We start from the raw sequence: 14,100 nt of genomic DNA, 5'->3' as shown, positions 1-14,100 counted from the left end.
TATTGTTTATTCAACCAATAATCTTCACATAAAAATCATCGGAAATTGTCTCGTTGTCTCGGCTCAAGTAAGAATTTAAAAATTTAACTACATTCAACATTCAGAATATAAAACGAAAAACAGAAATTACAACTTACAATTATTAAAGATTTGGACAGCACTTGGGTAAAAATTGTTTGTAAACCTTTTAGCACCCCTGAATGATCATTACCAGGATGACTCTCATCCTTAAGAATATTTGAGGTACGTTTCAAAACTCATTATCATTATATATAGATTCCAGGGATGGCAAACCGGTGCCCACAATCTTTTCTGCTGTGCGGATTACAGAATTGATCTTTCTTTGTGATTCGACCAAACCATACAATAATAGAATTTGCTAAAACACTTTCAATAATCGCACGATAAAAATCATAGGAGTTCAACTGTACGGCAAAAATGTACAGGTTGACAGGTATGTGATTGATTATTGTATTTGAAAATCCTGTCCATGTAATGAGATGTGTCTGCATAAGTCACTGACTTTGGTGCTTTTTGCACCGTAGCGGCAATCTGGACAAGCAGACTGAAAGGGGAAACACGGCCCTCCACTACTGCTGCATGTATGAGAAGCCCGAGTGCCTCAAGCTGCTGCTTCGAGGCAAACCGACCACTGATATCAGTAAGTGTCCCGCCCCCACTAAAGTGTACTTGTAGCCTTACCTAGCAAACACTGCTATATTCCCCCTCAGCCAATCAGAACGGGGAGACGGCGCTGGACGTTGCTCGGCGACTGAGGAACGCGCCGTGCGAGGAGGCGGTGAGTTTTTATACTCTATCGCGAAGAGGCAACGGGTTGTCCCCTTCTCGAAAGTCCATCTGCCGTGGAACGTGATCGCTTGCTTTATTCGACAGCTTGTGCAGGCGGCCGAGGGGAAATTCAACCCCCACATCCACGTGGAGTATGAGTGGAGCTTACGACTGGAAGAAATGGACGAGAGCGATGATGACCTGGACGACAAGGTGCTTTTTCTTGGATTTCTTCCTGGCTCCTGGAATCTCTAGGAAACCAGTAGTTTCCATACTGAAGCTCTAAGCCGGAACATAGGAAGAAATTAAATCAGAAAGAGCAAATTCTTGCGAACTTTTGTATGTTAGCAACTGAACCTTAGGGGCCGGTCACACAGCCGTTTGCGGCTGAATCACGGCTAAAATTTTGCGTTTTTTTTTTGCCCGTGGTTGCCCGCGATGGAAAATGCGCAAAATTGGCCAACCCGCTGTTCATCGGTGGTATGCCCGCAAAACAGACGCCGGCGACTGTTCCGCTTCCTCATCGCGTCATTTCTGCGTCATTTTCTCGTGTGGACCACGGGTATAAAAGCTCCCGAGCCGGTGTTGTGCCCAAATCCGACTCCTACGCAACACTCCCACCCCCCACCCCCTCGCGTGAACGCGCATTCTGCTGCGATCGCTTTTGACTTTTTCATCCGCGTTAACAAACGCATTTTGTAGAATACGATCGCACTTTATTGTTTAAATAAACGCGTTATATAGACTAGGATCTCCCAATTGTTATAATTAGCTCGCTTTATTGTTTTAATAAGCGTTTTATATAGAATACGATCGCTTTTGTTGGAAGCGCAGCAGAATGCGCGTTCACGCGAGGGGGGGAGGATTTACCGTTCGATTACGTTCACAACAAAAACAAAGACGGAATGTTTTAAGTTGTATTACATTCCCAACAAATGCAAGACGAAGTGGTTTTGGTTATATGTTCGCCATTACATTCGCTAAAAGTGAGATAAAACGAGGTAAAAGTGGTTGTAGTAGCGAGGGGATGCAAATCTCGGCAGGGATGCATTTCTCGGATAACACCGGGCTGTAGAAATCATAACCGCTCAAGACACAGTCCCGTGAAGATCAAGATTTCAAGCTATGGCATCATTTTTATTTTATTATCTTGAAAAGAAATGTCAAGAAATAAAAATGGATTAAGACGAGGTCACTACGCTGACGGGGATCCATGTTCACCCCCTTGACGTCTCGAGCACAACTGATGTGTGCTCGGCAAATCGCGCTGTATATACGCGGAGAAAGGCGTTTGACCGTCACACGCGTAACACGCTAATTTCACGTAATAACACCGCGATACAGGCGCAGAACATGCTATTACCATGCTCCACCCACGATTACCCGCTGAAATTTCCCGTCCTACCCATGTGTAACCACGCCCTGGCCGCGGCCAGAGCACGTCGTTCCGCGTCATTTCCGCGTCATTACCTCGTGTTGACCACGTGTGCGGCACGCGGTTTAACACGTGCTCAAACTTTTGAGCAGCTCAAAACTTTTTCGCGCAGCCAACCGCGTGTGAATTTCCGACCGCGAGTAAAGCACTGCTGTATCTCGTCTATATGGCGGTCTCAAAACGTCCAACAGCGCCCAACAGTGTCTGCTTCACGGCCAGAAATTCCTGGCCGTGGTTGAGCCTCGATACACTCGTGAAAGGCCGTGGACCCGCGTTCTGAGGAATTGAGCAGCGTAAAACCTTTTCGTGCTACCGCCCGCGCGCGAATTTCCGACTGCGTGTTAAGCACCGCTGTATCTCGTCTTTATGGCGATCTCAAAGCGTCCAATAGCGTCCGCCTCACAGGCAGAAATTTCTGGCCGTGATTCAGCCGCAAATGTCTGTGTGACCGGCCCCTTAAAGGTGGGGTGCGTTGTTTGAGGTGTCCTTATAAAGTTGAAAATGTAATATTTTCTTTATTAAGTATGTGTTAACAATGCCCAACTGAGTACAAAGGGCACTTATGTTTTAGTTTCTCTTGCTTTTATCTAACTTTGAGCAAAGCTGTTTGGGCTGCTCAACACATGAGGTAGGAGAAATGGGAGCTTGGGGGAGTGCTGAATAGTGACGTCATGCTCGTCCTCGCGGGTTTTTCTTTTGTTTTTATTCATTATAGCAGGGGTCAGGAACCTTTTTGACCCAAAGAGCCATAAAAGCAAAAATTGTTTTAAAAAGAAATCAAGAGAGCCACATCATATATTTTCAGACAAAATTGAAAAAACTGCCAAACACGCTCTCTTAGACAAAAGCTAATTCTTCAGCACATTTTATTTCACTGTGTGTCATTTGATGATTTCATCAAATGTATGAAATGATAATAATGCCAAATCCTGTGCCATTTATAATTTGTCTTCCACCTTCAGTTAAGAGTGTTAAGGCAATTTTTTTCCATGAAATTTGTCCTTAATAACGGTTTCAAAACAATGTGCATGCAAAGTTCTTTTGTAAAAATGTCACAAATCACTGCAAACCATAAGCATATCGTCATATTCACTTTCGGTGTTGACTGCACTGAGCGAGGGAGAGAAGGAAGTGCCTTGCGCTGTGTGCAGGGATCCGCCCACCTGTACTGCTCACTCAATCAAAGCGTTTCTATTTATCAGTTTAAATGGTTTCTTATCAAACTTCTGCATTAAGTTGCTTAGGCTTTATATGGACCAAAGTCGGGATGAAATCACTTGACTTTGGAACGCCACAGAGATATGTGCAATAGTTACATTTTATTTCGGAGCCATATGTACTCATGAAAAGAGCCATATATGGCTCCCGAGCCATGGGTTCCCTACCCCTGCATTATAGTATGAAAATGGTAGGTAAAGGCCTGTTTTAGGTGAAGTCCAAACGCCAACCAAAACTCCAAGAAATATAAAAAAAAGATGAGTTAATTCAAGCGCGTCTAAGAAATCCATGTGCGTGCACGTGCATCGTGAAAGTGCCGACTGAGGCTGCAATAATGACAAAAGCCAGGAAATGCAGCGAGTCAAAACATCCCAAATTTCGTACAGTTTTCTTAAAATTGTATCTGAGTTGGAAAGGGAACCATGCAAATCCGCTAAAATTGGGGTAATATGAGCAAACCTTCTCAAAAATCAAGTCGAAGCTCTATCCATTTGAGAAAAATGTCTGGTATTGGCGTATTTGAATGTATGGCGAGCTGCAGCAGTGTTCGTTTTACCTCGTTTACATTATACAAAATAATATTGCTGAAATAATCATATTAATCGATATTCTTTTGTTTATTTTCTTTCATCCAATCGTTGGCTTCAACACACTAGTTTTCCTTGCCTCCGCGATCTTCCGAAGAATGTATCTGCCGTTTTTTCCTGCCGGAATTATTGCCATTGTTATCATTTTCTGCATTATGTTTCGACTTATTACTGACACTGAAGAAATTACCAATTTTGTGTTCATTTCACCTAATACTCATACCTGTCAACCTCCACGGCTCCATGCAATTACAAACTGTCATATTTTCCCTTACAAAATACCAAAAAAATCTATTTTTTTTTTCAAACGTGTTTATTTATGTAGTTTAATATGTTATATTGTACATGTGTTTCCTTATATCAGATATATTGTTAATTAACATTTTGTATTGAGATACTGAGTTGCTCGACATGAATGAGGTTTATTATTAAAAAAAGTTCAAAATGAAATAGCTTGGACGTTCACTGTAGAAGGAAAAAATACATGCAAATATAATTAAGTCGAATAATACATTTTCTTATTCAAATTATGAATTCTTTTTCTGCATTAAATTATTGTTGGTAATATACTAATTCAAGGGATAACCACAAACCTGTCATTTTTCATTTTCTCCTTTTATACTTCCTTTTTTTCTTAACTTATTTATACAACATCATAATTCATAATATAATGCATCAAAGCAAGTGAGCCGTTTGAGAACCGGCTCTCTTTAATGAGTTGAGCCGAAAAAGCCACTTCTCTAAAAAGAGACGGACTTCCACCACAACAATGACGTAATCTTGTTTTCTGAGATCGCCGTGCAGACGAAAACTCGAACCGCGAGACCAAAACAACAATGGCGTATCTGCCTGACGAAAAGTTGAGTGCGGTAAATCTTTGTTAAAAAAACGTATTGGATAATAATGACAATTTTGTGTCAAAAAAGTTGATTTGACACAATGCGTCCCCAGCAAAAATGATGCGTCTAGGACGCAGGGACGCGGGCAAACGAGAACACTGCTGCAGAAGCGTGATTTGGGAAAGGATGCATAACGCCGTCACGTCTTGTTTGTGGTCCCACAGCCGAGCCCCATCAAAAAGGACCGCTCGCCTCGGCCACAGAGTTTCTGCCACTCGTCCAGCCTGTCCCCGCATGACAAGCTCTCCCTACCCGGGTTCATCAGCCAGCGCGACAAGCAACAGCGACTGTCCTACAGCGCTTTCAGCAACACCATGTACAGCGCATCCACCGACCTCACGTCCTCGCCGGTGGCGGACGGCCCGCCGCTGCCGCCCAGGAACCAGGGCAAAGGTTTGCACCGCTGCCACCGTTTATTTCTGCAGCCATTGGCTCTTTTCTTTCTTTTCTACGACATGAAAATACGAAGGCAAGTCTGTAATCTGAGAACACTGTGCTCTAAACGCAGTTAGGTGTGAACCAGGAAGTACGATTGAGGTCAAAACTAGCAATGGAAATAGCAGTTCTACTAGGTTTTGAACCCAAAGCACTCTTATTTTTTGTAAAACTCTCAAGACCCATCGTAAATAGTTAAAAAATGCAACTCTTTCTTTTTCATGTTGGCTAAATAATAATAATACAATAATCCCTTGTTGCATTGCGTTTTACTTAACGCAGTTTCGCGACTTCGAGTTTTATTGTACGTTGAGTTCTGCATTCTGATTGGATAAGGAGTCGCTTCACCCCTTTTCTGTGCCTGTTTCTGCCACCGGGTCAATGACATTGAGGTCTGGGTTGTACACGTACGTCAAAAAGCTCCACAAACCTACATAATGTATGCGCAAATCTTTTTCAAGTTGAAGTTTTTTTAAAATACATCATGTCAACAAAACGTTCTGGACAGACAAAGCACCAGGAGCCGGGGGAAAAAGGCAGAGGAAGATTCTTTCTATCGCCAACAAAGTTGGACTTCTCAACCCTATAAAATTTTACCACATGAAGCTCTTTGATGCTGCCTAGTGGCTCCTTGGCACTTTTTCATAAATGTTTGATAATGGATAAATATTTTTTTCAAAAACACATTCTTAACATTTTCCAACAATCGTGGATTGATAGAGTACGTGTTTCTTTCCTTATAAGCACCGGCGGCTGGGGCAAAAAGGCAGAGGGAGATTCTTTCTATTGCCAACAAATTTGGACTTCTCAACCCCATAAACCTGTGCCACATGCGGCTTTTTGACGCTCCTGAGGGGCCCTCTGGCACTTTTTCAAAAATATTTGATAATGGATAAATATTTTGTTTCAAAAAATAGGGATGCAGGACACATTCTTATCATTTTCCATTAATAATGGATGTATAGAGAGTATGTGTTTCCTCACTTATAAGCACCAGCGGCCGGGGCAAAAAGGCAGAGGGAGATTCTTTCTATTGCCAACAAAGTTGGACCTCTCAACCCATAATCTTGCGCCACATGAGGCCCTTTAATGCTGCCTAGTGGCTCTCTGGTACTTTTTCAAAAATATTTGGTAATGGATAAATATTTTGTTTCTAAAAATTGGAAACAGGGTACATTGTTAACATTTTCCAATAATAACGGATGGATAGAGAGTATGTGTTTCCTTCCTTATAAGCACCAGTGGCCGGGGCAAAAAGGCAGAGGAAGATGCTTTCTATTGCCAACAAAGTTGGACCTCTCAACCCATAATCCTGCGCCACATGAGGCCCTTTAATGCTGCCTAGTGGCTCTTTGGCACTTTTTCAAAAATATTTGGTAATGGATAAATATATTGTTTCTAAAAAATGGAAACAGGACACTTTCTTAACATTTTCCAATGATAATAGATAGAGAGTATTTGTTTCCTTCCTCATATGGCCTGTTTTTTTTTCTTTGATTTCAATGTATTAGGGAATATTTAACAATTAAATAAATAAAAGGTGTCCACCTCGCGGGTTTTGACCATAATGGGACGTTTTGAACGTGACTCCCATGAAAAACGAGGGATTACTGTACAACATTGATTTAATCAAAGTGTCTTTAAAATATATAAATTGTGGCAGCCTTGTCTTAGGAGCTTTTATGATTACATAGCTTTAGCAGCTAATCATTTACCATATTTCACCAGTATTTTTCTCTAATCTTACTACATTTTAAATAGTTTACTACAGCTTTTTTTGAAGACGTAGCTCAAACGTCATATTTAGATTTTGTTGGAAATTACGGACTACAAACCGCTTCTTTTTTGCTGTATTTTGAACACTCTGAATACGGAGCTATTTATTCTTTTTTTCCGTAAAGGATAAAAAAAATTCACACCAACAGAAGTAGGAAAACGTCAATCTGCTCTTTTGCACAAAGCATGCGCTCTGAATACAAAACATGATATCTGAACACATTTGTGACGCCCTTTGAGAGGAATTAGTCCATGTTTTTGCTAACATTATTTATGTAATACATAACAGTAGCAACACATGAGGTTTGACAGTACTGTATTTAATATTTTCAACGTACTCACAGTATTTCAACTTTTTCTCCCACAAATTATAGCCTTAATTTTTACATCCAAATTAAAAAGTAGTGGAAACTCAAAAAAGCTACAGTTCCATATCTTTATCATCTGCGTCAATATCAGGACTAGAGAGTTTGCTCCTCAAGGAATGATGATAACAAGCAAATATAATTGGGTCCATTATCACGGAAGCCACCAATGACAACAACACAAAAAGACACATCTGTGTTGCAATCTGGCACAATTATCCACAGTATGGTTACCCTGGCACTGTCGTATAGAAATGTAGGACTCACATTTCACACGACACAGCCTTCATTTGTGTTTTATTTCGGCGCAGTAGTACAGTTAAAATGTGCTTTTCTTTGTAATCGCCATCTTGAATGACATATAATCCGAAAACACCCGACGTAAACAACTTGGAGCTGTGTGCCGGTCTTAAAGTGTTAGATAAATGACGTGAATCAGTTCATTTTTATGGTTATTTAAGCCTGCATCTTAAAATTGGCTGCAGTTCATACAAAGACTTAATTGAGTTTCGTTCTTAAATTTGAACAAGCAGCTTTTAAACAGGTGAGCTTTGTAGTCCGGAATATACGGTAGTTAGGAAATTATTCACTTATACTACCTCCAAACAGGTAACTATTAAAATAGCGAAATATTTTTACAAATATTATTACATTTACTTACTGATTACTGAAAGATGGTGCAGATACTCAACAGTGGGTAGAATGTGTGCTATGGTTTTCAAGTGGTCAAAAATAGATGTAGCGCAGTATTAATATGAAGTCAGGTTTTAGGCCAGTTGGAGCTAGTTCAAAATTAAAATGCAGATAGGTAAAAAATAAGCAATTTAGAAGAAATTGAAAGGTATGACCTGGGCAGTGTTCCCTCTAAGCTGCGCGCGTGCGCAATTGCGCACTGCTCGCACATTCTCTGCGCACAAGAAAATCTAGCCGACGCACAAAAATGAGGGCTCAAAATTACTCATTAAGAAGCGACTTAAGTCAAAGTTACAGTGCAAGGTAAAAATACACGGGTTCCCCTGACGTTGTGTCCTAAATGCGGTATTTTGAAGTCGAGTCAGAGTAGAACTAAGTTGAGTAAAGTTAGTACAGTTGGTCGAGAACCGGCTTCTTCGGCTCGGCTCACTAAAAGGAACCGGCTCTTTCGGGTCCTAAACGGCTCTTCGGGTTGTTTTTGCTTCTTTAATCCCAACATGACCAAATATTATGTAAAACTATGCACAAAATGACTTAAAAGAAGAGGGGAATAGAACAAAAAAGACAAAAACACCAAAACGAAAAAGTAGTGAAAAGCTGAGAAAAAAAGAAACAGAAGGAAGAGAAAAAAAGAAGGAAAAATGTAAAAAAAAGCCAGAATAAAAAGAAATGTAGGAAAAAAGTAAACAGAGAACAAAAAGAAAAATGTAACAGCTCGGAAAAAATAAACACAATGAGACTTTTTTTTTTTTTAAAAACTTTAAAAAAAGTAGAAAAAAAACACAGAAAAAAGAAGAAAAAGTTTGTATTGCATTCAAATAATTTCCAATTATATCAAGTGAATCTTGTTGCCAACATTGTACTTCCACTCAAAAATGTGATTAAGTACAGTTCTGTATCTTACAACCGACTCAATAAGCCCCCAAAAATGTTAATATTATGCGACAAAATACATCTGGAAATAAAAAGAAATGGATATCTTGTGAAAGAATTGTAAGAAAAAACGACGTTTGTAGGCCGTACAACCTTTGCAATAGTACATGAGTCGATTCATTCAAAAGAGAAAAATCATTTTTCATTGCTGGAAACTCAGCAAAATGTAACGTGATGTCAAGTTTTGGACATGTTTAATAATGAATTATCTTGACACACTTGGGATGATGGTTGCTCACTGTTGTTTCAAGCGTTGCTCACCGAATTTGTGTGAACGCTCAGACCCGTAAGGAAAATTACAGGGAACATTGGACCTGGGTAAAGGAAATATTGGACTTTCATCATCTAAGATTGGTTAACTAAGGTTTGCTAGGGTTAGATTAGTCGGCGTGCGTGTGGAAACTGAAACTTCACTGGTGGAAAAAAATACAAATTTTAAAGAAAAAGTCTACTTGTGTTATAAGGGACGGGGTATATTTCACCTATCTAAACCACTCTCAAATAAAGGAACTTTGGTTGTTTAGGGTGAACTCAGTGAGCGTCTGTGCCTAATCAACAACAAAATTGTGAAGTTTCGGTCTTCTCCTGCTCTGTTTACTGGCATAAAACCATTCTTCTGAGCACATCAACTACAGTACTGCAAATTTCACTTTTGAAAAGAGTAAACCCAAACACGGTAGTGTTGTGGAGTACTTCAAAAGCCATACTAGGCATTATATTCATTTGGAAGTCCTATTTTTCCTCAAAGCAAATGGTCAACTTGCACTTGTTTAAGTTTGCAATCCAGATTTTTCGAGTAAGCGTGTCACTAATATTAAGGATATTTTTTGGAAATCTCGCCTCGTTGGCACAATCTCAAGAATTTTTTATCCTGTGGGATTTGTGTCTCATCTCATACTTAGCCCGATCAATTCCAAACACGGCATTTTGATTAACATTGTGTTTACTGTATAGAGCATGAACTTTGAAGTAACGGTTGTGTGTTTTCAGGAACTCTTGGTTGTTTATTTTGATACTATCACTAATTGGTTCATTTGAACAGTTGGGTGAATGCAGTTTTACACCTAAACCAACTTACCACGCTATACAAAATTAAGTGAGAGCTATACAAAAATATATATAATTTTTGCCGTGCATGCGCATTAAGATTAGACTCCATCAGATCAAACTACTCAGCGGGGCCTACGAAAACTCAGAGTATAGTCTTTACAGCCCTCTAGTGGTCAAAGAGAGCATTTGGATTGCTTTCATTTTAAAAATTATTACTTGTGATAGACCTAAAGACTCGCTTCTTTTTTGGACGTACTCGGGAATTCAGGCCGGGTTGGATTAAATCATGAGACTTGCCTGATTTAAGATTAGGCTCCATCAGATCAAACTACTCAACAGGGCCTACGAAAACTGAGTATTGTCTTTACTGCCCTCTAGTGGTCAGAGAGAGCATTTGGTTTGCATTCATTTCCAAAATAATTACTTTTGATAGACCTAAAGACTCGTTTTTTTCTTTTCTATACACGGTAATTCAGGCCGGGCTGGATTAAATCATGAGACTTGCCTGATTTAGACTGTTGTGACTACTTACTACACATTTTTGTTATTTACTGCCCCTTAATAAAGTTCTATCGACGATATTGTCAATTATGGTTAATGCGCATTCAGCAAAAATGAAATTACTTCCTCTTCCTGTGCAAACATACAAATAACAAATAGGGGCAAGCTAAAAAACAAAAAAGTATGCATTTAAAAATATATGAATAGATAAGGATTACAATATGTTTAAATTATAGCCAGTATCCAAAGAGAGCAGCTTTGCATTGACTTGGCAGAAGGCAGGGAGAGAATTCAGAGTCCTGACAGCCTAATAGAAGAAACTGTCGTTGAGCCTGCTGGTTCTGGCTTTGAATCTCGGCAGTCTTCTCTCAGATGACAGCAGGTTTAAGAGGCTATGAGATGAATGAAATTAGAAAAAAAAATATGTCCTTTAAGTTTATTTGACTTTCAAAAGTTATTGAAATTAACATTAAAATACAATTAATCCGTTTTTATGGTTTTGTGATGTTTTGGAAGCGTGGAAATCTCAAATTGAAGTCAAAGTGATGGGAACAAGTGTTTGCAGTTGCCATTTGCTATGAGCGTCAAATAAGAGTCACCACCGTCTTTTGGCGCGTGTGGACAAGCAGCTCCTTGCTTTCGCGTCGCGGTCCCAAAAAAGTCCGACCGAGTTGCTGTCCCACGCGCCTCCTCATCTGGCTCTCTTTTTTTCTTTGTCTTCTTTTCTTTGCCTCCTTTTGGATTCTCTCAGCTCCACACTTGGCATTCCTCGGCTCTCATTCCCACTACGCCACGCTGGCTGGCACTCGACCATACATCCGTGAATATTTGGCTTCATTTGACTCGCTCGCCCCGATCCTACCATTTCCTTGCCCCCGTTCCACCGTCCCGTCTTTTCCCCTTGGCCGGGTTGCGCAGCTCGCCGATCGAAGCGGAGCTTTCCCTTTTGAGCTGTCAACGTTAACAACAGCCGCTCGCTCTTGCTGTCTGTCTGGTTGCCGCTTTCCTCCCGCTTCACCACAATAAGTTCAAATAAAATGCATGAAGTGTACAGACGCTGCCCTACTTACGAACGATCTTCTGGACGATCGTTCGTAAGTTGAATTTGTTTGTAAGCTACTTCAGTGCGATTTTTTTGTATGTTTAAGGTTTATATCAGTATGTTTAAGGTTTGTATAAGTAACCTGTATTGTTTTGTACTAAAAAATCAACATTTCATAAAATAATATACTTTATAAAGATAAATCAAGTTGAGTTTAACTTACTTTTGGAAGATACGCTTCAAGAGGTCCTCCTCCGTGGTAAAAAGTGGCCGGAAAAAAGGCGTTCCGACCGTTTTCTCAGCCGCATCAAGCCTTCTTATTCCAGTTTCGTTTCAAAAGAAACGGCTCGCCTCTTCTTTACGCTTTACACTAACCGTATTGAATGCTAAACACTAAACTAAACAATACAAATGTCAAAGTTCTTAAAGAGCTGGAGATAGTATAGACATAGACAGTATAGAATGTTTACGCACGAGCAAGGAAGAGGAAGCGGATTTTTTTTCTTCCGGGTGGATGCTGGGTGACCTCTCACAGCGCCACATGACGGTAGCGGTGGAAAGAGGCACTAGAGCACAGGTGTCAAACAGGCGGCCCGCGGGCCAGATCAGGCCCGCTAAGGGATTGAATCCGGCCCGCGAGACAACACTCAGAGAATCGCAAGAGAAAAAAAATCTGCAGGTTGAAATAGGTCAACTTGATGTTGCCAAAGCCAGGTGCCTCGAACAAAGACCCTGTATTCGTATTTCTTTCTCTCTCTCTCTCTTTTCCACCCCTTTTCTCCCACTCTCTGTCTCCGTCTCTTTCACTCTCTGTGTCTCTCTTTTTTTGTTGCTCTTTGTTTCTTTCTCTCTCTGTGTCTTTTTAACTTCTTTTGCTCTAACTTCCTTTTTTCCTTTTCTCTTTCTCTCTTCCTACCCTTCGCGCTTTCTTTTCTCTTTTCTCTCCTTCTGTCTTTCTATTTCTCTTTGGATTTCTTTCTTCCTCTCCCTTTCTTTTTCCCCTCCCTCACGACTTTTTATCTCTTTTTTTTCTCACGCTCTCTCCCTCTCTCCCTTTTTTTCTTTCTTTCTCCCGCCCTCTCTCCTTTTCCCTCCCTCTTTCTCTTATTTCTTTATCTCTCTTTTTCTTTCTCTTTAATCTACTAGTCCAGCCCCCCGACAGAATATTTGTTCTATCGTATGTTTAAAATGAGTTTGACACCCCTGCACTAGAGTAATGTCGTGTACTTGGAAAAGGGTGCACATAATACAAAATCTACAGTAACTTACACCAAATTCCGGATATTTTTCGTTACCCCGAAAAAAATGGTTGTACCTACCGTTTTTCGTAAGTCGAATGGTCGTAAGTAGGGGAGCGTCTGTACTTCTCATTTTTAAAACGACTGATTGCGTTTGTATTGAGAGGAAACTATCGCCTTAATTAATTGTACAAGTCGGCAGAATTGTTTAATGGGCGTGGCCTTCTTTCGGCAATATATTTCCTTTTTTTTGCTTTTATATCGAGTAACAGCAAAATCAGCAAAGTTATTTAAAATCTTAGGCCAAAAAGAGACGCTTTTCCCCAAAATTCAACCAAGAACAAAGACACTTATCACTTTTATGGTAGGAACAAGCTAACTATGGAATTAAAGGGATACTGTGTTTTTGTCCAACAGATGTTACTGTGTTTTATCGTGCAACTCAAAACGACTGCTACAAAGTACAAGAGAGAATACAAAAACAGACTCAGAGCGCACCGATTTTCTTTACATTTTTCTGTCCAGCTTTGAACAAGGCTTTTTTAGTTTTTAGGGTTGCCCGTAGTAGCAGGAGGGAGGACAAATATTTCAGCTCCCTCTAGGTACAAATTTCTCCATCTACGAGTATTTAAAAAAATGCATGTGTATATGATAGTTTATGTATTTTAGCTCATCATTCAAATCAATATTGTTTTTCCTAATAATTCAGTTTTTTTGTGCTCTAGAAAACACTCAGTAACACACAGTGTCCCTTTAAATTATTTTCATTTGACTCTGATGTTTGCACTTTCACCATTAGGTGTCGCTATAATAGACATGTAGGACAAAACAAGGTCAATCAATGTCTTCTGCGGGACTTTTAAGCGCTACATGACATATAAGTTTATAGTCTTAGCAGACACTCAAAATAAGGAAAAGACATCACTGGATTTTGAAATTGCAAGGAGAACAAGGAAGAGCGCAAACCTCAGATAAGAATAATCCCGTTTTGTTCTAAAACCCCCTTCTCTTATTTGTGTATAATTTTTTTCCCGAACAATGAACTCAAAGTTTGGGTGCACGTTTTACACTAGGTTTTACGGTAGTATATTTGTGCAATCATTAATCAGTCAAAAATATCACTGACACTAATCACAGAA

General features: G+C 40.0%; 1 protein-coding gene across 4 annotated transcripts in view; it reads left to right on the top strand.

Annotated features, from left to right (window-relative positions):
- The window catches only part of asap1b (ArfGAP with SH3 domain, ankyrin repeat and PH domain 1b), a 117,354-nt gene that overhangs the window by 90,182 nt on the left and 13,072 nt on the right, over positions 1-14,100 (top strand). For 2 of the 4 annotated variants that reach the window (XM_088322725.1, XM_088322727.1), the window contains exons 19-23: positions 546-661; positions 732-799; positions 895-1,002; positions 5,093-5,321; positions 11,433-11,501. In XM_088322725.1, coding sequence (XP_088178851.1) covers positions 546-661; positions 732-799; positions 895-1,002; positions 5,093-5,321; positions 11,433-11,501 — 590 coding nt within the window. The remainder of the gene's footprint in view (positions 1-545; positions 662-731; positions 800-894; positions 1,003-5,092; positions 5,322-11,432; positions 11,502-14,100) is intronic. The other 2 variants (XM_088322726.1, XM_088322724.1) reach the window with 1 other exon arrangement.

This window comes from Urocampus carinirostris, chromosome 18, assembly GCF_059441175.1.
Source record: "Urocampus carinirostris isolate Australia breed hairy pipefish chromosome 18, RoL_Ucar_1.0, whole genome shotgun sequence".
NCBI lineage: Eukaryota > Metazoa > Chordata > Actinopteri > Syngnathiformes > Syngnathidae > Urocampus > Urocampus carinirostris.
This window is presented reverse-complemented; position numbering and strand designations above follow the sequence as displayed.